Genomic DNA, 27167 nt, shown 5'->3' on the forward strand with positions numbered 1-27167 from the left:
CTGTCATTTCTGGTGTTAATTAAACCCAACTAGTGTCATCAGTGCGTAAAAATGTCAGAAACGTGACCATCCTCATCCTCCTCCTCATCTTCATCCTCCTCCTCCTCATCCTCCCACTCTTATGTGTCAGACCCAGACCTGTCACCAGACCCACTGATCCGGCTCCGGGCCACATGATCCGGCTTTTGTCCTCCCTGTCCTGGTCCTCAGTCATGGAGCCGGTACCGGGTGGAGGCCGTGGAGGATGGGGGAGGATGCAGGGGATGGAGCAACCGTGGAGCCGGAGCCCCACCGGCCTGTAGACCAGGAGCGCACCCGGAAAAGAGACGCGCAAAGCGGATACGGATCCAAGCTTGTACCGCTACATGGACCCGGAGGACGAAGGGTTCCGAAGATCACGACTGAAGAGAAACTGCACCAAGGCTCATGGTAAGACACTTCTACCGAGTTCTGCCGGAGGAAAACAGCGGATATGAGCTGCAGTCACATTTTTATGGGTTAAGGTCACCAGAAGATGCCTTTCAGACTTTAAAATATATAAATATATAGTAAAAAAAACAAAAAACAAAACAAAACCTTGAGGTTTCCCACTTAACCCATACAGACCCAGCGCTACTTTTGTGACAGTTCCAAGATTAATTTTTCTCTCTATATAAGTGATTTATCACCATTTATTATAAAATTATCCTCTATATTTTGCATTTTTCACTGGAAATCATGTACTTTCCTGTATTTAATTTCCTATATTTGATTTAGACGTTCATAAAAACTCAGAATTCATTCAAAGGTTTTTATAAAGGTTAATGTCTCTATAAGCTGCCTTTCAGAACCCAAATGTACCAAAAAAAAAAACCTTGAGATTCTCCACTTAACCCATACAGACCCAGTGCTACTTTTGTGTCAGTTCCCAGATTAATTTCTCTCTATATAAGTGATTTATCACCATTTATTATAAAATGATCCTCTATATTTTGCATTTTTCACTGGAAATTGTACTTTCCTATATTTAATTTCTTATATTTGATTTAGATGTTCATTAAAACTCAGAATTCATTGAAAGGTTATTGTATCAAAACAGAAAAAATATAAGAACTAGAAAAGCACTCGGAGAGCGCAGACCCCCACCCCCACCCCATCACCACCAAAATGTAATCATTTCTTCCTTGTGCCAGTATCAACATTTCCTGAAAATGTCATGAAAATCCGTCCAGAGCTTTTTGAGTTATCTTGCTAACAAACAAACAAACAAACAAACAAACAAACCAACAAACAAACCCTGGCAAAAACATAACCTTCTTGGTGGAAATAAAAATACTGTGATAATAATGATAACCGTGATAATTTTGGTCACAATAACCGTGATATGAAGTTTTCATATGGTTACATCCCTGTTCACAAATCAAAATATCGATCCTTTTGATACTTCAGTCATTTGAGGTAGCGTAGATCAGAAACAGCTAAACTACTGCGAATTTGTCGAAATGATGCGCGATTTTTTTTTGGAACTACTTCTTCTTCCGCCTGGGTAAGTGTGTACTGCGTCACGCTTCTCAGTCAGATAACTCTGACTCAGTCTGTGAAAAAACAAAAACAAAGGCAGAACAGAACAGGACTCGTGTGTGGAACTCTTTTAGCTCCAAACCGCCGAGTAGACGATTAATATGAAAGTCTTCATTTTTATAAGAGTTCTTATTAATTAAACAGTAATTACTCTCATGTCTTGTATTCTTTATAAAGTCATGATTTGAAATACACTACTTTTAAAAAAATGTTTTTCTGATATTAAGTATGTTTGTACAAAGTATCGGTATCGGACCGGTATCGTCGATATCAGCCTGAATTTTACTCGGTATCGGATCAGAAAAGAAATCCGTGGTATCGAACATGACTAATAATAACACAAAATGATGACACTACTGAAATGTAAATGTAAAAACTAAACACTCTCATAGACTATGTTTCCACCTCTGATGAAGACACTCACAATGATAGTGATGTCATCAGTGACATCATCAACCAGATGATTAAAGGGGCGGTTCCCCCAAAGTAACAAATGTGAGATGGAGACGCCATGAATCCATGTTTTATCCTCAGTTCTGTCTCTGCATCTGCAGTTTTAGTCACGAAAACACAAAAAAAAATCACACAAAAGCACTTAAACTGTTATAATTAGATATCACGTGTTATCGTATGGAGCTGCTGTTATTATGTTGGCTTTGGGAAACGGTTTTAGGGCCGCAGGGTCCAGTGAAGACCTGATTATTGTGATTATAACCTGTGTGATTTGGGATTTTAGTCGACTCGAGCAGATTATAGATGAAGTCAGGGATTCAAACCTGCACAAAATGCTAAAATTCATTGGTGCTGCATGTTTTCATCAGTATCTAGTTGTGTTCAGTGCTGCTGGTTCCCAATATTCACCAAAAAAAACAGAGATTGTGTTGATTTTTGTCTATTTCTGCCATAAAATCACATAAAATCTCCATATATCTGCAGTTTTTGTGACTATCCAACTGCTCAGGCTGGAATTATTATTGTAATTTGACAAACTTGAAGCCAAGCTCAGGAAAATATATTAAATTAATGCAATTAATTTTGTAAAATTGCAAAATTGAGATTATTCTGGTGACTATTTGAAGTCTGTTCAGAATGCAGCCTGTTTTTCTCTTGTAAAATAGTAACTGTGAACGTGTCTCTTCGGTCACAGGTGGTGTATAATTTTAGCAAAGGTAGAATTTTTAAGTTCACGGAGCCAGAAAACATTTCATGAAAACTGTATAATTGTCCTTAATTATACTAGGAAAAAACCTAATTAGATTTTTACGGCACAAAAACACTGATTTTACGTCTGAAAAGTGTTAAACTTATTTAATTTTCTGTCTTATTACACCTGAACGCATCATGTTGTCACTCAAAAAACAAGCGCATGATTAAAGTTCAACTCTATTGGGATAAATATCATTGCATTGGTTAGTTTGGTTGAAAGTGTTTTCTTTGTTTCCAAAATGCCTCAGAGATGGTTCCGACTGTTTTTTTATATGTATTATTATTTTTTGCCTTCTTGAATTTGCATTTCTATATAATTTTGTGCAAAGAAGTCATTAGTAGCAATCAGGAAGCTTGTACCATTTCCATATTTGGAATGAAAATAAATAAATAAATAAATAAATAAATATTATAAGAAAATGAACAAAAATAAAAGCTAAATCCATATGTATGCTTTGGTTTTGCATCTTTTACTGCATTTTCCAGCTCCAGTGAACCTTGTGCTTCCTTCAGTTTCCACTTAAACCTCAGAATCGTCCTCTGACCTTTACTGTGATAATCCTCGATAACCCACTTCCTGTTTTACACAAACACCTCAGGCTTTTTTTTTTTTTTTTTTTGCATCTTTTCCATATGTGAGCGTTTGTTAGACTGTAATGTGCCAAAGCAGTCACTGGAAGAACAGAACACCACTGGGTTCCATTCCATAACAACACATATAAACTATGTGGACAAAAGTATGTGGACACGTTGACTTCAGGTGTTTCTTTTCTAGCAGGGGTCTGGGATACACTGTAAAAAAAAATCTGTAATTTAACAGAATTTTTACCGTTTATTTTACAGATTTTTCCTGTATTTTTAAGATACAGGAAAATATTGATGAAATGACAAAAACAGACTGTGATTTTACATGTCAAATGTAAAATAACATGAAAAAACTGTAACTGTGAATAACCAGAAAATTTATATTTTTTTAAAGAATTTTTTTCTTTTTTCACAGAAAAATACAGTTATAATACATTTGCAAATGTATCGTAATTTCACAAATACTTCTTTTCTATTTGTGAGGTTAAACTGTTAATTTAAAGTTTAATAGTGTAAAAAAATAAATAAATAAAAATAATAAATAAATAAATAAATAAATAAATAAAACGAGATAAAATTACTGAAAATTAACCATAACAGAAGTATTTGTTCTGTCAGTTGAACCAGACTTGTTTGTTAATTGACAAATATCTTGTGTAATTACAGGAGGTTTCACAACAAAACTGTTGAATAAAAGTATTTTTGTGAATGTAGAACATGTATAAGCACTGATAAACTGTCCAAATACAGTTTTTATCAGTGGATTGGACAACTGAGTCTCACTGAAAATTATTTACATATATATTTATAGGTAATTTGATTGTTTTAATACATGAAAATATTCTTTATTAAACATTAAAAAGTAAAAAAAATAAAATAAAAATCTCATGTAAAGTTAGGGCAAAAAAATTTATTTTAATTATGGAAAATTACTGTATTTTTATGAGATGGTTATTTTCTGTTATTTAACAGTATTTTTTCGGCACCCCTGCTGCCGGAATAATAACGTTTTTGGCTGTTTTTTTTTTACAGTGTACAAAACAATAATGACTGATGTCAGAATATAGTTTTATATTATGGGATAAATATCATTGCATTGCTTAGTTTGGTTTAAATTGTTATCTTTGCTTCCAAAATGGCTCATGGATGATTTTTTAAAACTAATTTCCCATTATATTTTAAGGAAATATTGATGTTTTTACCTCGACTCATGAACAGGATATCTTACAGTTATAGCCATGATGTGTCCCAATAGTTTTGTCTATATCGTTCATTTACTCAAAGCTAAACGCTAGCTAACATTAGCTAGTTTAGCGCATCCTCGCTAGCAAAGAATGAAAAAAAAAGTCTGAAAACAATCTTATTAGTGCTTTTTTTTAATGATTAAAATGTTGTTTTTTTTTAACAATTTACAATATTTATTCTGTGACAAAATATACACTATATGGACAAAAGTATGTGGACATGTTGAATTCTATTAGGGTTAGAGTTAGTTTTGATAACATAACCTTTGAATTTACTCTGAGCTTTAATGAATATCAGCATGATCAGTGAATTAAATATAAGAAAATACATGATTTACACTGAAAAACTCCAAATAAAGAGGATAAAATTACAAAAAATGGGGATAAAACACTTAAGACAGGTTAAATATAGTAGAATTGGGAACTGCTGCTGAAGTAGTCCTGGGTCTTTATGAGTTAAATAAAGATATTAAAGAGAGAAACAAGGAATAATTTAATGTCAATCTAGTGAAAAATGTATAAATACTTCAATCATTTATCAAAGCCTTCCCGTCTGGAGCTAAAACTGTCCCAGAGGAAACACTGCAGTGAATAATGAAGGCGGCGAAAAGCCGTAAAACACTGATATTTGGTCTTTGATGCTGGTTTTTCCCTGTAAAACCGTGGGCAGTGAATGCACCGCGGCCTGCACTGGGATGTGTGCTGCTGTAGTTTTTCATCTGAACGGATCTGCGAAGGATTTAAATCAGTCACGCTGGGTCTAATAGACGGGTTTGTTCAGCCGAGCGAGAGCAGAGAGAGAGAGAGAGAGAGAGAGAGAGAGAGAGAGAGAGAGAGAGAGAGAGAGAGAGAGAGAAGAGAGAGAGACGAAGAGGAAGATGACGATGAAGATGAAGATGTGACAGCGTCTCCAAAATACAAAGCCTGAGAACACAGAGGAAAGGAGAGTTGACGCTGTCGTAAAGACGGAGACCACTTAGCTCCTGATCGGTGAATCTGAGGCCGGAGTTCTGCAGATATTCTGGGGGTGGGGGTGGGGGGGGGGGGGGGAGGGGGTCGGGGGGGTCAAGTCTTCACACTGAGGTTATAATAGTTTTGGATTTTTTATTGTAGTTTAGTTTTATTTAGTTTGGGGGGTGGGGTGGGGGGGGACATCAGGTCTTCACACTGAGGTTATAATAGAGGGTCTGCAGGTGATGTCAGCGCTGGTGGAAGTCACTGTGGCTCCGCCCACTGAGAGGAAGAAAGAGGAAGATGAGTGACAGCGATGGCTTCAGTACTGTCTAAACTGAAGAACAATATTTCAAAATCATCAAAAATGGGGCAGAGCTGTTGTGAGACTGATTGTCTTTTCAGGTTCTTAAAGCAGTGGGAGCTATCGTTTACAGACACTGAAAGACAAAGAACACAGAAGGACATGGATCCACAAATCCAGGAAACCAAACCCAGATCTGTGGGTCCTGTTTGGGGTCAGCTAACATTCACTGATGCTGTATTTTTGGGTCCAATCAGACCTGAAATGACCGATTGTTCTGGCTAACGGTCCTTCTTAGTGCAGCTCTTGGTTTCATGATCAGATCTTTCATGGTTTTTGTCTCATTTTGTGATTGTGAACCTTGTGCTCCTACATGATTAGTAAACTAACTGAAACTGAGGCTAACCTAGTTAGCTTACGGCCGACAGAACATAAGCTATTATCGTCTGTCGTCCGTTACAAAACTTTCAATCGTCTTTTTCTCCCAAACTCCAGTTCTGATTGACTTCAAACTTGGTATACCGCTTCTGTATGATGATGGCAACACAAGGGATTAAAATTATTTGGATCCAGATCTGATTCTGGATTTGGTGCGACTTTAATAATGTTCCCATTTTAACAGATAGGAAGTGGATGGATGCAATAAATCAGTATCAATGATATCAAGTGTGAATTGGAATTTTTTACAGATCTGATTGGAATATGAGCAAAACATGGACTATTTCTGTAATAGAATAAATACACAGAACTGGGGGAGAATAAATGGATCTGGACACATTTCCCAAAGCTTTTCATTTGGCCGGTAAGATACAGGGCCACTGGTCTGATTTTTATTCAAATACGGAGGAACTGGAGAATAAAACTATGACAGAGTATTAGGACCACAGAAGAAAAGAAAAACACTGGGCACTACCAGAATAAAGTCATAAAATATGGAGATAAAACCTGTAATTTTATGAGAATAAAGTCGAATACAAAAAGAATCACAATGTTATGAGAATAAAGTCGTAGTTATAAAAAAACTCAATTTAACAAAAATGTCATTCGATTATGAGATTAAAGTCGTCATATTCTGACAGTAAAACCATAATATTATCAGAATAATGTGTTCATTTAAACCAGGTGGTGTAAATCTGCTAATTTCCCAGAATCCAGTGGGGCCCTGCTGGTCCACAGCAGTAGTATCTGTGTTGGATAAAGGACTGGATCTGAACTGGACTCAGTAAATCTGCTCAGTCCCAGTAGATCATGTGTATATTCACTGGGGTCAGTCCACGCTGGACTGGAAATGACCTTTGGATCAGCTGGTTCTGGTCCTAGTTTTGGATCCTTTGGATCAGCTGGTTCTGGGCCCTAGTTTTGGAGCCTTTGGATCAGCTGGTTCTGGACCCTAGTTTTGGACCCTTTGGATCAGCTGGTTCTGGGCCCTAGTTTTGAACCCTTTGGATCAGCTGGTTCTGGGCCCTAGTTTTGGAGCCTTTGGATCAGCTGGTTCTGGGCCCTAGTTTTGGAGCCTTTGGATCAGCTGGTTCTGGTCCTAGTTTTGGACCCTTTGGATCAGCTGGTTCTGGGCCCTAGTTTTGGATCCTTTGGATCAGCTGGTTCTGGTCCTAGTTTTGGACCCTTTGGATCAGCTGGTTCTGGGCCCTAGTTTTGGATCCTTTGGATCAGCTGGTTCTGGTCCTAGTTTTGGACCCTGGTTGTCAGTCCTGATGAAACCTTGTATATTAGTTTCAGGTCCAAATAGCGCTGACCCCCTCCCCCCTGGATCAGGTCTGGATCCTCCATGTGGGTCCACATGTCAGTGTTCATGGACCACTTGTTCTTTGGTCGCTCGTACAGATCCATGTCCAGTCCAACTGTCCTTCATTTAATTTCAGATTTCCCATGGTCCTTTGCTCTGGCTGTGTTTACTGCTATACTCCGTCATGTTGAGCAGGTTGGTTTAAGACAGTCTGACTGACTGAGAGGGGCGTGGCCTGGGGGGTGGGGGGCGTATGTGCAGACCCTCTATAGTTTTGGATTTTTCGTTCTAGTTTAGTTTTATTTAGTTTGACTTTTTTTCTCTGATTCAGTTAGTTTGAATTTGTTTTGACAGCAGGTTTGTTAGTTTTTATTTGTTTTCTTTTTTCTAAATGCATGTCTTATTTTAGAGCGGGGGGGTAGGAGCAGCATTATGGCCTGTCTTTGGGTCAGTTTTAGCTGTTGGCTTTTTGGTTGGATTCTGGATTTGGGGCTCTTCTGGGACACTTATGACTATGTTTTGGAAGTCCACATTTCTAGTTTTGGGTGGACGTTGGCCTTCTTTTGGCCTGTCTTTGGGTCAGTTTTGGATACTTTTTGGCTGGATTGTGTGGATTTGAGGCTTTTCTGGGACAATTATGGCTGTTTTGGAAGTCCCCAATTCCTTCTGGGTGAAAGTTGGCTCCCTAATGGTTTGAGTTTGGCTGGCCTAATTTGGGCCATTTAGGGCCCATACATCCACCCAGAACTATGACAAAATGGAAAACCAGTTTTGGGCCGAATTTGAGCCATAATGATTTTGCTATCTGGGTAGTTTTAGTTTAGTTTTAGTTTAGTTTTAGTTCAGTCGTGTCTTTTCTCTTCTTCTCTGTCGTCGTATTCAAATAAATCCCAGAAAAGGACTCTGCTGCTTTCTCCCAACTTTAGTCTCCATGTTTCCAGGTAGAGTTTGGACCAGAAGACGACTGGAAACCACAAGTGAACACAAGTGACGAACTGTTAAGTGTCGTATGGTGCCGCTAGCTAAAATTGCTTAAGCGAAATAAATCACTTTCATATCATTCCGACATTGACAAAGATGAAAATGAAGGGAATTTTATCCATAATTTTTATGTTTTAGTTTTGTAAACACACAGTACAGTTTCAGTTAGTTATTGTTTTTTTCTTTTAATTGTAGTTTTTATTTATTTCAGTTAACAAAAAGGTTTTTTCAGTTCTAGTTTTCGTCATTTTGTTAGTTTTCGTTAACGGTAATAACCTCGGTCCAGTCCGGCTCACCAAAGGGTCTGATCTGGTCCTTGGAATGAATGTGTGAAATGCAAAACGTTAAGGGTTAATAAGAGGATGATGGCTGATTTTTGTCAGTTTATAGAAAGTAAAAACCAAAACAGTTGTCTAAATGTAAGGAATCTCAAGAAACGCAGCAAAAACAAATGTGTGGCTTTTCTCTGGTCTCAGGGAGGTGTTTCCTGTGAATTCCACAGATTCATGGACAATATGCGTCTGCTCCAGGTTTCTGCTGTTAAAGGTAGTTTTTCCTTCCACTGTCACCAGTCACCAGTGTTTGCTCCTGGAGGATTCTGTTGGGTTTCTGTAAATGGGCTTAGAGTCTGGTTTGGACCAACTCTATATATAAAGTGTCAGGAGGTAAGTTTTTTGTTGCGATCTGGCGCTATATAAAAAAAATTTGATTGATTGAGTGATTTAATTGGTTTTCCCCTGTAAGTCGCTTTGGAAAAAAGCGTCTGCCAAATGCATAAACATAAACATAAACATGATAAACGTGTGTTTGTTGCAGTTGTGTTTAATTCCAGGGCAGATGAATGCTGCTGCAGCTTCCATCAGAGGAAAGGCTCTTGTCTGAATGCATCGGTGTCTGAGGTCAGATTGTGTGGATGGTTGATCTGATTTCATGTTTCTGAGGCTGTGAAATCCCTGTTTCCATGTTTTACATGTTTAATGATGTGCACCGAGTTATTTTAAGACTGTGATGTCAGAGCAGTTCAGCAAGCACTACCACTACAGAGAGGAGGAGGAGGAGGAAGAGGAGGAGGAGGTGAAGGAGGAGGAGGAGGAAGAAGAGGAGGAGGAGGAGGAGGAAGAGGAGAAGGAGAAGGAGGAGGAAGAGGAGGAGGAGGAGGAAAAGGAGGAGGAGGAGGGGGAAGAAGAGGAGGAGGAAGAGGAGGAGGAAGAAGAGGAGAAGGAGGAGGAAGAGGAGGAGGAGGAAGAAGAGGAGGAGGAAGAGGAGGAAGAGGAAGAAGAGGAAGAGGAGGAGGAAGAAGAGGAGGAGGAGGAGCAGGAGCACAGACTGAGGTCTGCTCCTCAGACTGTTTCCACTCTGGTGTTTGTCCAGAAGGTTCAGTCGTTCCTGTTTTCAGTCGTTCCTGTTTTCAGTCGTTCCTGTTTTCAGTCGTTCTTGTTTTCAGTCGTTCCTGTTTTCAGTCGTTCCTGTTTTCAGTCGTTCCTGTTTTCAGTCGTTCCTGTTTTCAGTCGTTCTTGTTTTCAGTCGTTCCTGTTTTCAGTCGTTCCTGTTTTCAGTCGTTCCTGTTTTCAGTCGTTCTTGTTTTCAGTCGTTCCTGTTTTCAGTCGTTCTTGTTTTCAGTCGTTCCTGTTTTCAGTCGTTCCTGTTTTCAGTCGTTCTTGTTTTCAGTCGTTCCTGTTTTCAGTCGTTCCTGTTTTCAGTCGTTCCTGTTTTCAGTCGTTCCTGTTTTCAGTCGTTCATACAGACCCTCATGTCCTGAACCAGTGCAGTTAGTTTTGAACAGATTCTTTATAGTTCTGTTAAATTGTCTTAAATATGTGCGTATCAGATGTGATACTGCAGGTAAATACGGTACTTTATACAAACACCCAATGTATCAAATGTGATACAAAAATATATCATAAACAAAATGACATGACAAAAGTTTGGATTTTGTTTAAAGGTCTGATAAATGTCTCAGCTCCAAAAATTCTCATTTTTATTACATCTGCCAGGAGGGACTGGGATCACTGTGTGTGTTTGTGTGTTTGTTTGTGTGTTTGTGTGTGTTTGTGTGTGTGTTTGTTTGTGTGTTTGTTTGTGTGTGTTGTTTGTGTGTGTGTTTGTTTGTGTGTGTGTTTGTTTGTGTGTGTTTGTTTGTGTGTGTGTTTGTTTGTGTGTGTTTGTTTGTGTGTGTGTTTGTTTGTGTGTGTTTGTTTGTGTGTGTGTTTGTTTGTGTGTGTTTGTTTGTGTGTGTGTTTGTTTGTGTGTTTGTTTGTGTGTGTTTGTTTGTGTGTGTGTTTGTTTGTGTGTGTTTGTTTGTGTGTGTGTTTGTGTGTTTGTTTGTGTGTTTGTTTGTGTGTGTGTGTGTGTTTGTGTGTGTGTTTGTTTGTTTGTGTGTTTGTTTGTGTGTGTTTGTTTGTGTGTGTTTGTTTGTGTGTGTTTGTGTTTGTTTGTGTGTGTTTGTTAGCAGGATAACTAAAAAAGTTATGGATGGATTTTCATGAGAATTTCAGGAAGTGCTGATACTGGCACAAGGAAGAAATGATTAAATTTTGGTGGTGGTGGGGGGGGGCAGGTCTGTCCTGGTGGAGGTGGGGGGGGGGGCAGGTCTGTCCTGGTGGAGGTGGTGGGGGGGGCAGGTCTGTCCTGGTGGTGGTGGGGGGCAGGTCTGTCCTGGTGGGGGGGGGGGCAGGTCTGTCCTGGTGGAGGTGGTGGGGGGGCAGGTCTGTCCTGGTGGAGGTGGGGGGGGCAGGTCTATCCTGGTGGTGGGGGGGCAGGTCTGTCCTGGTGGAGGTGGGGGGGCAGGTCTGTCCTGGTGGTGGTGGGGGGGCAGGTCTATCCTGGTGGTGGGGGGGCAGGTCTGTCCTGGTGGAGGTGGGGGGGCAGGTCTATCCTGGTGGTGGGGGGGCAGGTCTGTCCTGGTGGAGGTGGGGGGGCAGGTCTATCCTGGTGGTGGGGGGGCAGGTCTGTCCTGGTGGTGGTGGGGGGGGCAGGTCTGTCCTGGTGGAGGTGGGGGGGCAGGTCTGTCCTGGTGGTGATGGGGGGGGGCAGGTCTGTCCTGGTGGTGGTGGGGGGGCAGGTCTGTCCTGGTGGTGGGGGGGGGGGCAGGTCTATCCTGATGGTGGGGGGGCAGGTCTGTCCTGGTGGTGGTGGGGGGGGCAGGTCTGTCCTGGTGGAGGTGGGGGGGGCAGGTCTGTCCTGGTGGAGGTGGGGGGGCAGGTCTGTCCTGGTGGAGGTGGTGGGGGGGCAGGTCTGTCCTGGTGGAGGTGGGGGGGGCAGGTCTGTCCTGGTGGAGGTGGTGGGGGGGCAGGTCTGTCCTGGTGGTGGGGGGGGGCAGGTCTGTCCTGGTGGAGGTGGGGGGGCAGGTCTGTCCTGGTGGAGGTGGTGGGGGGGCAGGTCTGTCCTGGTGGAGGTGGTGGGGGGGCAGGTCTGTCCTGGTGGAGGTGGGGGGGCAGGTCTGTCCTGGTGGTGGTGGGGGGGCAGGTCTGTCCTGGTGGAGGTGGGGGGGGGCAGGTCTGTCCTGGTGGAGGTGGGGGGGGCAGGTCTGTCCTGGTGGTGGTGGGGGGGCAGGTCTGTCCTGGTGGAGGTCTGCTCCCTCTGGGCTCTTCTTCTGTTGCCCGTTCTTACTGGATCAAAGGCTGACTTCAGTCACTTGCTGGCAGATCTTCATGTGATCGACTTCCTTCCACAGTTGAACCCAGTTCCACGTCTGAACGCTCTGTGGGCGGGGCTTATTTCAACTGGAGGTCTGAGTGTAAAATGACCAGTGATCAGATGGTGTTGGCGAATACGTTAAAGGTCAATGTGGACGTCACACCAGACTCCAGAAGAACTGGGGTGACATACGACACTATTTGGTGCGATCACTTTCCTCACCTCATCTTGCTCAGCCTTGAACCTCCGTGTAACCCTTCCACTCTTTTTTCTTCATTCTTTCTTCACACATGCTGGTCTGTCCCTCCTCAGTTTGTTTGTTTGTTTTGTGTTTTCTCAGTCGACGTTACCGTCCACAAACAAACGCAGGTAAAGCAGTTCTTCTGTCTTTCTTGGTTAACTGGTAGATTTTAGGTCATTTTCATTTTGTTGCATCTTTTACATCGTTGTAAACTTGTTTCTATCTCGTTGCGTTGTTTATTACGTGTTGTTTTTGTCGTGTTACGTCACGTTGGTTTTTGCGTCTTTTACTGTATTTTCATCTTTTTCATCTTGTAGGTTACTTTTGTCGTCTTATGTTGTTTTCGTTTTATTACGTTGCTTTAGTTTTCATCTTGTTGCAACTTTTCTGTCATTTTTGTTGCTCCGTCTTTTCTGTTGCTTTCATCTTTTTGCAGAATTTTCCATATTTTGCATTGTGTTGTATCTTTATTATTATTTTTATCGTGCTTTCATTTCATTTCCTGTTACAGACTTTTTGTCTTTTATGTCGTTTTATTCTTATATTTTCCTCTTGTTGCAACTTGTTACTTTGTTTTTTTCATCTTGTTACATATTTTAATTATTTTGTGTCTTGTTGCATGTGTTTTTTGTTGTTTTGATCATGTTGCATGGTTTCCATCTGGTTTCTTTTGTCTGAATTGTCTTTTCCATCCAGTCGTTTGTTTCACACCTTGTATTTGTTGTTTTTTCTCATATTTCTGCGTCCTCTTCAGTATTGCGTCCATTCTTCTGCGCTCAGTCCTTCCAGTGGCTGGTCTCGGTGTCTGTTTCGGACTCTTGATGCCATGTCAGAACATTTCATTAATGCGCTCGTACCGGGGCATGCTGGGTAATTGTGCAGGGCTTCGGAAACAGGCAGCACATTCCAGCGTCCAGCAGCGATTCTCCAGGCTTCATGTGGTCATGGAGAGCGAAAAAAAAAAAAAAAAAAAAAAACGGTCTGAAGACGGCTGGGTTAATGTCCGACATACAGAACACTGACGAAGCAGGGTGGACGTGATGCGTTCAGGGTCACAGATGACCAGGTTTATTTAAGATACGAGAAAATAGGGCTGGTGGTAAAACAATAACGGTAACGATTAGGACGGAATTTTTCTGTTTATGATCATTTAATTACACTGATTATTACAGTAGGATTTTATATTTAGAAATAAAATCCTAATGTAATAATAAACTACGACTATCAGTGTTGTCCCTTTAGAACTGTTATCCTCGGATTATTAATGTCAGATGATTAGATTTTTTAATCAGATCAGATTAATTAATTAGATTAATCAGGAGGATGGATTCATCTGCATTAATGTATCAATTTTGACAGACCTAATGTGTGTATATTTACACACACATACATATATACACACACACATATATGCATACATATATACACATACACATAAACATGTACACATACATATATACACTTACACACACACATACATATATATATATATATATATATATATATATACACATACGCATATATACACATACATACACACACACATATATACATACACACATACTGTATATACACATACACACACATATATACATACATACAATCATATATACACATACATATATACATACATACAATCATATATACACATACATATATACATACATACAAACACACACACACATATATACATAGATACACACATACATATACACATATATACACATACACACACATATACATACATACATATATACACATACACACACATATATACATACACACGGGCGTGATTTGTCAAAAAACAGAGGGGGGGTGTTATGTTTTTTTTGTCTGTTATGTAGGTGGGGGTGTGGTCCATAACTAACGCTGGTGTGAAACTTCACATACGTTCAACGTCCAGCTCCAGGTTGTATTCCTCTATTATTCAGCAGATTTTACATGAAATTTTCACAACTTCTAACCTGTATCTACTGGACCCCCCCTCCCCAAATGCTGGGCCCCATTAATTTGTCATGTTTACCCCCCCCCCCACCCCAGTGCATGGGGACGTTTGTGAATTCTGAGTCTGTTGACAGTTCAGTTCAGGTGAACGTTGGTGTCAGTGATGCAGGATACAGGTGGAAGAAAACTGACAACCTGATGGGATTTACATCGGTTGGTTGCCCCCCCCCTCCCCCTCCCCCTCCCCCTCCCCCTCCCCCTCCCCCCTCCCCCTCCCCCTCCCCCTGAGGATGAAATTCAGTGAGCAGAAGTAGGGATGTAAAAACCAGACCACACACACACATACACACTTATATATATGTACCTTTTCCAAACCTCCACCGAAAAAAAAAAAAAAACCCACTGTAAATCTACATTTAACTGCAGAAAATGTACAATTATTGTCATTTCACTCATGATAGTGTTTGTTTCAGTGACTCTGGTTTGTACAGATTGTGTTTTATATGACTGGAAAATAAAAATATACCTGTCTGACATCATCCTTCATATTTTCGGGTCAGTTTCTCGGTCCAATCGAAGCTGTAATCCTTTTTGTTGCTGCTTTCATGGTTTTATTTTAAATTCTTGGTGTGTCCATGTGGCAGTGAATGCATCGTCTCTATAATCCGGTTCACATTTGAATACACCCTGCCCTGTGTGTGTTGTCTTCAACTTGAGTCCAAGCCAGAGAGGAGTTTCAGGGCAAACTTGTCCTTTATGAAAGCGAACAATGTAGGCAGAAAAATGTGCAAATCAGGAGTGAGTTGGTGGAGATCAGTACAGCACCATCTGGACAGTTTTGTAAGAACTTTGGCAACATTTAACCAGTTTTAAACCGTTTGTGTTGGTTTTTTTCATCTACTAAAAACTGTTTTTTTTTTTTTTTTTAATGATGCACGCCTGTGGGTTCTTCAAATGCCTCTGGCTTTGCTCGTCGGTCTCATTCGTCAGCTCGTTCTCAGACATGTATCCCAACTTTCTGCAGGATCTGAAGCGTGTCCTGTCTTTCCCGCCGTATCCCGGGGATTACCTGCATCCGGTGGTTTACGCCTGCACCGCCGTCATGCTGCTCTGTCTGCTCGTGTCCATCATGACCTACATCGTCCATCACAGGTGAGAACCGCCGACCGTCTGGAACCAAACCTACGACCTGTTAGAAAGGATTATACTGTATGTACTACGGTATTCAGGAATTAATCCAACTGAAGCCGACACATGAACGTTAAAAAATGTATTAACAAAATTAAATTAAATGTAAAAATTAAATGTATTTACAAATGTATGTTAAAGATTCATCCTTCAAATAGTAACTCAGTCTGTTAATATAATCAACCTCAGCTGATAGTTTACATTATCGCTCTGTTAGCTTAGATCTGAAAAGTAACAATAAAAATAATCACTAGCACTAACGGAAATTAAACAAAAAAGCAACAATATTGGTGAGACTGAACAAAATATGGAATAACTTGAACAAGAATGAATCAAATAAGCAATAAAACAGCAAAAAAACTTTCCCAAAAATAACCAATAACACAAACGAATTAATGAATTACATAAAAAAAACTGGCAAAATAACCAATCAAATTAACAAAATGATCAATAACACAAACAAAAATGAATCAAATTAAGACAATAAGTGGCACAGGACCAATCATATACTGTAAAAATCAACCAATAAGAGACCTCCACCAGATCATCTACCAAACAGGAATGTATTTTCATACATGTGTTGAAAACATCACAAAAACTGCTTTTTCTCGCTGGGTTAGAAACAGAGTTGGTTTGAACTATTAGTAAAGTTGCCTCCCCTACAATGACAATAGTACTCCTATGAATATTGTAATATTTACTGTGGTTGTAACTGAACGCTCCTCACTGTTCGCAGTGTGATCCGGATCAGCAGGAACGGGTGGCACATGCTCCTAAACTTCCTGTTCCACACTGGGCTGACGTTCGGCGTTTTCGCTGGAGGAATCAACCAGATCAACCTGCCTTTTGTTTGTCAGATTGTGAGTATTTTCACTCGTCAGAGCTGAGACTTGAACCCTTAAAGACACAAACATCCACCGCTGACCCAAAGCACCTGGTGGTCGAAAATATTTAATAACTGCTGATCCATTAATCTGATCAATACGTTGAAATAAACTGGTGTAAAATACAGTTCTTCATCTTTTCATGGTCATGAAAAGTTACGTTAGTTTTAGCTTTAAACGGTGGTGGTGGTGGTGGGGGGGGGTTGTTGTAAAATAATAATCTAATAGCCTATAAATAATGACAACTTCAAAATTTTTCTGTTTGTTTTAGTACAAAAAATAACATTTCCCTTACAGACCCAAACATCCACAGATGACCTGAACCATCTACTGATCTAAACTGTTTCATAGCTGTTCATCCACTCATCCTGTCAGTACGTGTCAATATTTGGTGTAAAATAGGTCTTCGTCTTTTCATGGTCATCAGATATGACCCATATGGACGTTCAGAGGCGCCGTAGTTACCATGGAAACACTGTCATCTTCTACAACATTGAAGCATACAGTGTTAGGTGACCCGGAGATCTGAGCATACACTGACATGTGATCAAATGGCGTTGAATGACACGTGAAAGGATGAAAATACGTACATATAATGGATTAGATTTCTATAGTGCTTTACTATGAACGCATACTCAAAGTGCGTACAGATGATCTATTATTCATTCGCTCTCACATCCTCCCTCTAGTGGTGGTAAACTACATCTGTATCCACAGCTGTCCTGGGGGGGGCGCAGACTGACAGAAGTGTGGTTGAATATCCACGCCTACCTCCGACCACCAGCGAACATTCACACACATTCATCCACCAGTGTGAGCAGCAGCACTGGAGGCAAGGAGGGGGAAGGACACACCAGCACATGGACAGAGAGGGATTTGAACCGCCAACCCTTCGGTTATTTAACGACCCACTCTACCATCTGAGCCATGGCCGCCCCAAACATCTAGGACGGCAAATACCATAAGAACTGGTGTGACACACAATGTGATTTAATGAGATCAGCCTCAGAAAACCCTGAATTAAAAATGTGGAAAACACGAAATTAAAATAATTCTTCTCATTGGCACTAAATCCACCCTATCTAAAATAAACAACTTTTCCATTCATATTGACAGTTCCCCAGTTCCTCCCTCCCCCCAGGTTAAAAGTCTGGGTGTCATCCTTGATAACACACTCTCATTCCAATCTCATATTAATAACATCACCTGTTTAGCCTAATTCCACCTACACAATATCTCCCGTCTCCGTCCATCCCTCTCCCCCAACACTACTGCAGTTCTGCTCCGTCGCCTGGTCACAACCCACCTAGATCACTGCAACGCCCTTTTATTTGGTTTACCGGACAAACCTCTTCACAAACTGCAACTGGTTCAAAACTTTGCCGTACGTATCATCACCAGAACCCCTTCCATGAGTCACATGACACCTGTCCTGCAACAGCTCCACTGGCTTCCATCATATATAAAATTCTACTTCTTACCTTCAAGCCCATAAACCACCTGGACCCTCAGGACCTCAGGAACCTCCTCCACATAAACATTCCCACCCGCAGTCTCAGGTCATCTTCATCTGTCCAGCTCACCCTCCCACCTGCCCGCTTGACCACCATGGGGTCCAGAGCTTTCAGCTGCTCAGCCCCCCCGCCTCTGGAATGCCCCTCCCAGAACACATAAAAACTCTGACTATTACCACCTTCAAATCCCAGCGTAAGACTTCTTTATTCAGACAGGCCGACTCTATTCCATAATTTCACTTTTATCTACTGCCATTTTATGTACCTATGTGTTTTATATATAATATGTGTAATTTTAATTGTGTTATATTTATTTTTAACAACTTTGTACGGTGACCTTGAGTGTCCTGAAAGGCGCCTGTAAATAAAATGTATTATTATTATTATTACTAAAGATCGTCATTAGATACAGGAGTGGTTCCAGCCTTTTTCGGCTCCTGACCACATTTTAACATCACAAATTTCTTGGGGCCCCAGACATTCAAAACAGAGACATTTTTCTCTCAGACGTGTCTTAGCGGGTCCAGGCGGGCGAAGAAATCTTTCCATCATTCTCTGTTCGGTCCAGTTTTCTGACTGCGACTGTTCAGGCAGGTTGAGGTATAGTAACGCATGTGGTCACATGATCAGGTCAATCTAGATATCCTGCATTTTATTTGAACTTTATTTTTATTAGGAAAAGTGTGTGGTGTTTTTTTTATAATGACATATACAGGGTGGGGAAGCAAAATTTACAATGAACATTTAGTTGTTTTTTCTCAGCAGGCACTACGTCAGTTGTTTTGAACCCAAACATATACTGATGTCATAATCATACCTAACACTATTATCCATACCTTTTCACAAACTTTTGCCCATATGAGTAATCAGGAAAGCAAACGTCAAAGAGTGTGTGATTTGCTGAATGCACTCGTCACACCAAAGGAGATTTCAAAAATAGTCGGAGTGTCCATAAAGACTGTTTATAATGGAAAGAAGAGAATGACTATGAGCAAAACTATTACCAGAAAGTCTGGAAGATACTATTAAAGAAGAATGGGAGAAGCTGTCACCCCAATATTTGAGGAACACTTGTACAAGTTTCAGGAAGTGTGTGAAGGCAGTTATTGAGAAAGAAGGAGGACACATAGAATAAAAACATTTTCTATTATGGACATTTTCTTGTGGCAAATAAATTCTCATGACTTTCAGTAAACTAACTGGTCATACACTGTCTTTCAACCCCTGCCTCAAAATATTGTACATTTTGCTTCCCCACCCTGTATATTGAATCATTAAAAGATATTTTTTGTTCGTAATTTTTAAAAAAACATTCTATCAATTACTAGAATTCCAGGCGACTCCACGGTTGAAAACCACTGATCCAGTGTGTGTTTAGTCCATTCTGCTCGGTTTCATTACAGGGACACTAATGGTAATGTAGCCGATGACAGTGAGTTTTATGATGCACAAACAGTTACTAGAAATATGCTAATGGTTTTAATCCAAAGTGAAAGCGCTGCAGGACAGAGCGCATCCACAGCTCCATCCGACCTCAACGTTTCCACAGTTACTGATTTCCACCCGATAAGCGTCCGCCTGCGTGACGTCCCACGGTTCAGTGGACGTCACCCACTCCTGACTCCTGTCCAGTCCACTTCATGTCTGCGTTGGTTTATTAGCACATTAGCTCTGTATTTAATATAACATTAGCATGGTTCAGTTAGCGACACGATGCGAAAATAATGAAGCAAAACATATGTGATAAGTTTAGAGACCAGGCCCCGATGAGACAAATGTGTAAGGACTAAATAAATAAACAATAGGATTGATCAAAAACAGATATTTTTATCTCCACAGACTGACTTCACATGACTGGATGTCTGATCCGACTGATGTGAAAATGAAAACGTTTGGAGGATGAAGAGGAGGTGATTTAGTTATAGTTGATGAAATAATCACTAAAAAAGGAAGAGAATTTCTTTAAAAGATTTAAATGAAAAAAAAAATTACCCACTAAGTGGCAAAAAATGAACAAAATATTGAACAACATGAACAAAACTGACCAAAATAACTGACAGAATTAACAAAACATTAAAATGGATCCAGTAATGAATGAAAATTTAAAACCGAATATAATCATGAACTAAAATGAACTAAAAAATTCAACAAAATAATCAACAAAAAAAAAATAAAAAATGGTGGAGAGCTGTTCGCTGTACTCACACGTTGAACACCTGGTCGCCATAGTTACATGTTGAACACCTGGTCACCGTAGAAACATGCTGAACATCTATTTGCTGTACTCACACGATGAAGACCTGGTTGCTATAGTTACATGATGAACACCTGGTTGTTATAGAGATGTGTTGAACACCTGGTCACCGTAGTTACATGTTGAACAGCTGGTTGCCGTAGTAACCTGCTGTCCACCTGAGCTGAACGGTTGCCTCTGTTGTGTTTTCCAGGTGGGCATCGTGCTCCACTACGCGTCTCTGTCCACCATGTTGTGGTTGATGTTTACGGCCAGAAACATCTGTAAAGACGTGTCCAAAGACCCTCTGAGGACCAAGGAGCGCAAGGGCCCGGCCCAGACCCGGTCCAAACCCACCATCCTCAGGTAGGTGGACCCCAGTCCCAGACCCGGTCCAAACCCACCATCCTCAGGTAGGTGGACCCCAGTCCCAGACCCGGTCCAAACCCACCATCCTCAGGTAGGTGGACCCCAGTCCCAGACCCGGTCCAAACCCACCATCCTCAGGTAGGTGGACTCCAGTCTGCGCTTACACAACATGCTCCACAAGGTGGAGACGGAGCCCTTCAATAATTAATCCACTGCACGTAAATAAATCATAACTTCTTCGCTGAATTTTGTCAACAAGCAGTATCCTACCGTACAAGAACATCATCTGAGGTGGAGCTGTTGACCAGTCAGCTCCAAAGGTTTTAAAGGAGTCACCTGGTGACAAGACCAGACCGACGTGGACGGGTGTTAGACATAAACATGGGCTATAAACAGGGATGGGAATCGAAAACTGGTTCTTTTTGAGAACCGGATCCCAGTAGCTCAATTCCTTGGAATCGTTTGCCTGCTTAACGATTCCGTTTCTCGATTCTGCCTTCGTTGCACATCCGCGATGACATCACGTATACACTGCATTGTTTTGGTCAGAACGTAGACAACATGGTGTTGATGCAGAAACAGTCCACACAGACCACACCAGGTCCACATAGACCACACCAGGTCCACATAGACCACACCAGGTCCAAACAGACCACACCAGGTCCAGACAGACCACACAGACCACACCAGGTCCACACAGACCACACCAGGTCCACACAGACCACACCAGGTCCAAACAGACCACACCAGGTCTAAACAGACCACACCAGGTCCACATAGACCACACCAGGTCCACATAGACCACACCAGGTCCACACAGACCACACCAGGTCCAGACAGACCACACAGACCACACCAGGTCCACACAGACCACACCAGGTCCAAACAGACCACACCAGGTCCAGACAGACCACACATACCACACCAGGTCCACACAGACCACACCAGGTCCAAACAGACCACACCAGGTCCAAACAGACCACACAGACCACACCAGGTCCAAACAGACCACACCAGGTCCACATAGACCACACCAGGTCCAAACAGACCACACCAGGTCCACACAGACCACACCAGGTCCAGACAGACCACACAGACCACACCAGGTCCACACAGACCACACCAGGTCCAAACAGACCACACCAGGTCCAGACAGACCACACATACCACACCAGGTCCACACAGACCACACCAGGTCCAAACAGACCACACCAGGTCCAAACAGACCACACAGACCACACCAGGTCCAAACAGACCACACCAGGTCCACACAGACCACACCAGGTCTAAACAGACCACACCAGGTCCAGCTGAACTCTGTCAAAGCTTCCATTTCTTCTAAAGGTGGAATCCCTCCAGTCTGTTCAAACATTCGTCCACATGTGACTCATTTACAGGAATGTCACATATTTGATTCGATGCTTAGCGTTGCTTGTGAATCTAGCGGCACAGTGAACACCAGACCGTTATCCGGGCCGGTTCTGGTTTGGGCAACACATGTCCTGCCTCCTCAAATAAAAGTGTCCAAAGGTAGGGGAAAGGAAATGAGGTGCACAACAACAGGAGACAGAGGAATTAGTAAAGTGTCTTAAGTACAGTGACCCCCCCCCCCACCACCACCATCTGTTCGTATTATTTGTTCATACTGTATATGTTCTATTTTCTGTGCAGATGGAAATATAAAAGACAGTTAATGTAAACACACCTGTTTGTACTCTTTTATTCCCTCACCCAGTGAGAATCGATAAGGAATCGGATCGATAAGCAAAATCAATAATGGAATCGGAGTTGTTATATTCTTATTTATAGTCATACTTCTACATATGTGCTCCAATACAAATATCACAAACATCCAATTTTTGTTGGATTTTTCATTCTTTTTTTGTCTTTCTTTGCAGGTTCTACATCGTTAGTGATGGAATCCCTCTCATTATCGTTGGCGTCACTGCAGCCTTTGGTCTGGATAACTACGGCAGCAGGGACGACGCTTTGTAGTGAGTACACGTTTATTCGCAAAGTTTGATTTTGTAAGTTATTTTCATCCAACATGACATCATGAATTGCGTACAGATAACACACCGCTTTTAACTGGAGTGTTATATGTACACATTATAAGCTTTCCGTGTGTATGTTCACACACGATTAGCATGATTAGCGGTTAGCAGTTACAGATATGTAAACCGGAGATCTTGGTGTACATTGACACGCGATCAAATGGCGTTGAATAACACGCAAAAGGATGAAAATGCGAACATATACCACGCCAAATACAATACGAACTGGCGTGACATACAATGTGATTTCATGACATCAGTCTGTTTCATCAAAATCTTGGATCTTGGTCCAATTTTACTGCAGGATTTTAACGTATAATCCTGATAAAATAGGGTTAAAAATGGTTGGCCTCCTTCTGAAACATTTTTGGGGCACGTCAACAGTTTTATTTGACGTTTAAAGTGGAAAATCTCGCCTTTCCCACATTGTGAATCTAACCTGTTATGAAGCTTTTTAATCCAACCTTGAACTTCAGTATTTTTTCTGAACTTTTACTCTTAAATCCAGAGAGAAATATTCCAGACCAAAAGTGTTTTTAGTCACAACATTAAATCCTGTTTTACAGACATTACAGTTTCAGATCCTGTTCAAATGTTCATATTCTATTCGTTCAGAACTAACATCAGAACATTATTTTAGTTCAATCCCAAGAAAGGAACCAACATTATTTAATAAGTGTTCAATAATAATAAATAGAATATAAACAAAAAAGAAAAACAAAACGGAACCTCCATAAAATCTACATTTGAATAAACACCTGAATATCTTGATACAGTATGTTTTAATATCGATGCAGTATTGTGAAATGAAATATCATGATATACTGCAGAAGCGATATTTTCTTACACCCTTATAAATCACTTCAGAAAAAAGTTAAAAATAGAGAAAAAATAATTTAGGAACTGCCATAAGTAGTCCTGGGTCTTTATGGGTTCATGTTTTGGCTTCAGAAAAGTCAAATATATGATGTGTTTTAGCATCTGCTGCCTAGTAACGGTCGCTATAGCAGCTGTTTGTGGGAGGGGCTTAATCTAGGCGTCAGGTGATCTTTTTCCTGTGTTTCTGTTGGGCTGTTTGTTTTTTTCTCTGTTGACGCTCTCATGTTTCATCTCCTGCAGCTGCTGGATGGCGTGGGAGCCCAGCCTGGGGGGTTTCTACGCCCCCATGTCCCTCCTGGTCTTAGTCATGTCCGTGTACTTCCTGTGCACGTACATCCAGCTCAAACGCCACCCGGAGCGCAAGTACGAGCTGCGAGTGCTGAGCGAGGAGCAGCAGCAGTTGTCCTCCGGCGACTCCCATCACCCCGGCCACGCCGACGGAGGAGGAGCCGCCGGAGCCGCCGGCGACTCGCTGCCGTTCGCCACGGGCATATCTGTGTTGGCCAACGAGCACTCGTTTAAGTCCCAGCTCCGGGCCACGGCGTTCACCCTGTTCCTGTTCCTGTCCACGTGGGCGCTGGGGGCGCTGGCGGTGTCGCTGGGCCACTTCCTGGACATGATCTTCAGCTGCTTGTATGGGGCGTTTTGCGTCACGCTAGGACTCTTCCTCCTCATTCAACACTGCGCCAAACGCGACGACGTCTGGCATCGCTGGTGGGCCTGTTGTCCGTCCAAGTCCAAGACGGAGGACGGGAACGCCGCGGCTCAGAGACAGGACGTCCATCAGCCTCACTGCCGCCTCAACTCGCCGTGTTCGGGAAAACAGCCGCTCCTGTCGCCGCACCTCCTCCAGACCTCCTACCACAAGATGACTCCGCCTTCCCAGAGCCCCACGCCCAATCACACGGGTCCGTGTTGCGTGGCGGTGATGAGTCCCGTCATCGCGGCCCCTTTGTCGCCTCACGCCGACCCGGTGTCGTCGCCGCGTCCTCAGTCTCTTCCCGATGAGCTCCCTCGTCCCGTCCTGCCTCTCCAGAGCTGCCTTACGGACAGAACCAAGTCCCGCTCCTTCAACCGGCCTCGGCCCTGCCTCCAGGACTACCGCGCCCACATGACCTCCACCAGCATGGACGGGAGCGTCCACAGTTCCCACCTGGAGGGCTCGCCGCTGACCTCCAACAGCCCCCACCCTGACCTCCAGCTGCCCTGCCCCAGCCCCCTGTTGGACAAACAGCTGGCGTCCTGCAACAGCCTCCAGCGCCAGACCTCCTGCCACAGCGTGCAGGACTCAATGACTTCCTGCCACAGCCACGCCCACAATATGCACGACAGCATCACTTCCTGTCACAGCCTCCTCCTCCCTTCCCACGGGATGCACCCCTGCCAGTGGCACGTCTACAGCTCGGTGGACCACGCCTGCTGCGACAAACCGGACCCGTACGCCGCGCAGTACCAGCAGGACTCGGACATGTACAGCGTCACGTCAAAGACGGCCGACAAAGACAGGGACTCGGAGGCGGAGTCTAAAGGGTTTCCCAGGAACACTCTGCCTCGGCAACACGCCACCATGAGCCGCCGCGCCGCCATCGGCCGGAACCGGAGCTTGCAGGAGGACGGCTTGTTCGGCTCGGACGCCACGGGAAACATCCGGACTGGACCGTGGAAAAACGAAACCACTGTATAGTTTGAATATCCTTCAACCTGCCCGACCCGCGACCGGTCCAGTCACTGATTCACCCTGTAAGTGTTTGGGCCTCCACTCCTTCGGTTCGACCTGAAAACATACGTTCAGACCTCGTAGACGTTGAACCGGGTTCATTAAAACTACTGTATTTATGTGGAAACGATTCACGTCCACACCAGCGCTGATGTTACAACACTGTTCACTTTTTCAGTTTAACCCTGTAAAGCCTGAACCACTGAATCATTGACAGAAAATTCCAGTTCTTTGAAATTGGAGCCTTTATTTTTTTCAAATATCAGTTTCAATTTTGTATCATATTTGATACATTGGGTCTTAATTCTCAAATATTATTATTTTTGAACAAACAAAAACAGAATATAACACAAACATGTCTAACAAATTGTTAATTCCTTTTCTAAATGGTCCCAGTTCTTCCTCCTTCCTCATTAATGTCAGTCTTGTAGTGTCACTGGAAAGGCCTCTGGTGAATGAACTCCTCCCCCTGGTGGATTATCTGTGTATTGCATGTATCTAATTGTATACATCAGGTTTTTCAAGAACAAAAATATCACACTGATCATGTAGAGGGCTTCAAAACTCATGTATCAGATATGATACGTTTGGCGTTACAGGGTTAACAGGCAACAAACAGTATCATTAATCCATTTCCTACAAACAGAATAATATAAATACATTAGCTAAACGTACCATCTTAGAACCAGGGCTGCACAAGTAATCCAATTACAATCATAACATCAGCCTGTGTGGTTTTATATTTACAAAAAAACTGTAATTTAAAGGTCAGATTCAGGAGGATTCACACTGGTCTAACAGTAGAAATCTGTATTTTATGATGATATTGTGGATTTAGTGTCACCGATACAAGCTTTTCTATTTTTTTTATGCTATTTTAAGTTATTATAAGGTTGACTTAATGGAATTTATTGCTTTATTAGAAAAGAAAAGAGCTCATAAATCAACAGAAATATAAAAAAATTGAGCTAAAGTTTTAGCCAAAAGAGCTAATTATCATCTACTGTCCCTGGTTTAACTGAACAGAGACAATCTAGAAAAGAAAGAAAACATCACAAATAATACAAATTATTAATAAAACAATGGAAATAAATACAGTTAAATAAAATACAATGTAAGAGATACTATTTTTGTACTAAATAGATGAATAAAAATGTAGAAACCAGTGAATTTCCTTTGATAATTATGCACGTCGACATCAATCAAAGTCACAGTATTGGACACAAAAATCATTTTTCTCCTAATTTGAAAGAATTTTCTACATTTTTTGCACTACTAACATTTGCACCTCACGAAATAATTCCAACAGAGCCATAAGTAACAACATGAATCAAGTAAATCAGAGTAAAATCAGTTGTAAAATAGTGAAAAAAAAAATTCTAACTTGTAAAACAAGGAGTAAAAAGTATGAGTTTTGTAAAATAGGAATGGAAGAATAACTGACATTAGATGAAAAAAAAATGACAAAAAGGAAATACTCATAACATAAGGTGTAACACAGACATAATAATCAGAAAATATAGAAAGAAAAAATGATAAAAATGTACACAAATGGTCCAATGGGACATTAAGGGTTAACGTTAAATGAACTAGTTTTAAAGAACTAATTTTTACTTGGAACCAAATGCATGTGTTCGACCTCAGTTCAAGCAAACATCGTCTACTTTTTGTGTTTATCATGGGGTTAAAACTCCATTAATCCAAAAACAGGTTAAATATAAATACATATAACATTAGAATTAGCCTCTGTTGATGTCAAAGGTTCATAATGTGAGCCCACATGGACCCGGTTTAACGTGGACGTGGTCTGAGGAAAACCAACGCCCCCTTTAGGACGACAGTATCGTATTTAACCTGAGGACACTGAATCTGTTTTTCTAAATAATACCGATGCCAAACACGTTTCTCTGTGCAGTTTAAAGTTGCAATCAGT

At 41.7% G+C, this 27167-nt stretch overlaps 1 protein-coding gene across 1 annotated transcript in view; it reads left to right on the forward strand.

Annotated features, from left to right (window-relative positions):
- LOC115439277 (adhesion G protein-coupled receptor A1-like) overlaps positions 1-26311 on the forward strand; it is a 36020-nt gene extending 9709 nt beyond the window's left edge. The window contains exons 3-9 of the mRNA XM_030163096.1: positions 211-429; positions 15421-15548; positions 16321-16444; positions 20430-20581; positions 22483-22578; positions 23758-25411; positions 25834-26311. Coding sequence (XP_030018956.1) covers positions 427-429; positions 15421-15548; positions 16321-16444; positions 20430-20581; positions 22483-22578; positions 23758-25201 — 1947 coding nt within the window. The 5' untranslated portion in view covers positions 211-426 and the 3' untranslated portion in view covers positions 25202-25411; positions 25834-26311. The remainder of the gene's footprint in view (positions 1-210; positions 430-15420; positions 15549-16320; positions 16445-20429; positions 20582-22482; positions 22579-23757; positions 25412-25833) is intronic.
- The last annotated feature ends 856 nt before the right edge of the window (positions 26312-27167 follow it).

This window comes from Sphaeramia orbicularis, chromosome 19, assembly GCF_902148855.1.
Source record: "Sphaeramia orbicularis chromosome 19, fSphaOr1.1, whole genome shotgun sequence".
Lineage (NCBI taxonomy): Eukaryota > Metazoa > Chordata > Actinopteri > Kurtiformes > Apogonidae > Sphaeramia > Sphaeramia orbicularis.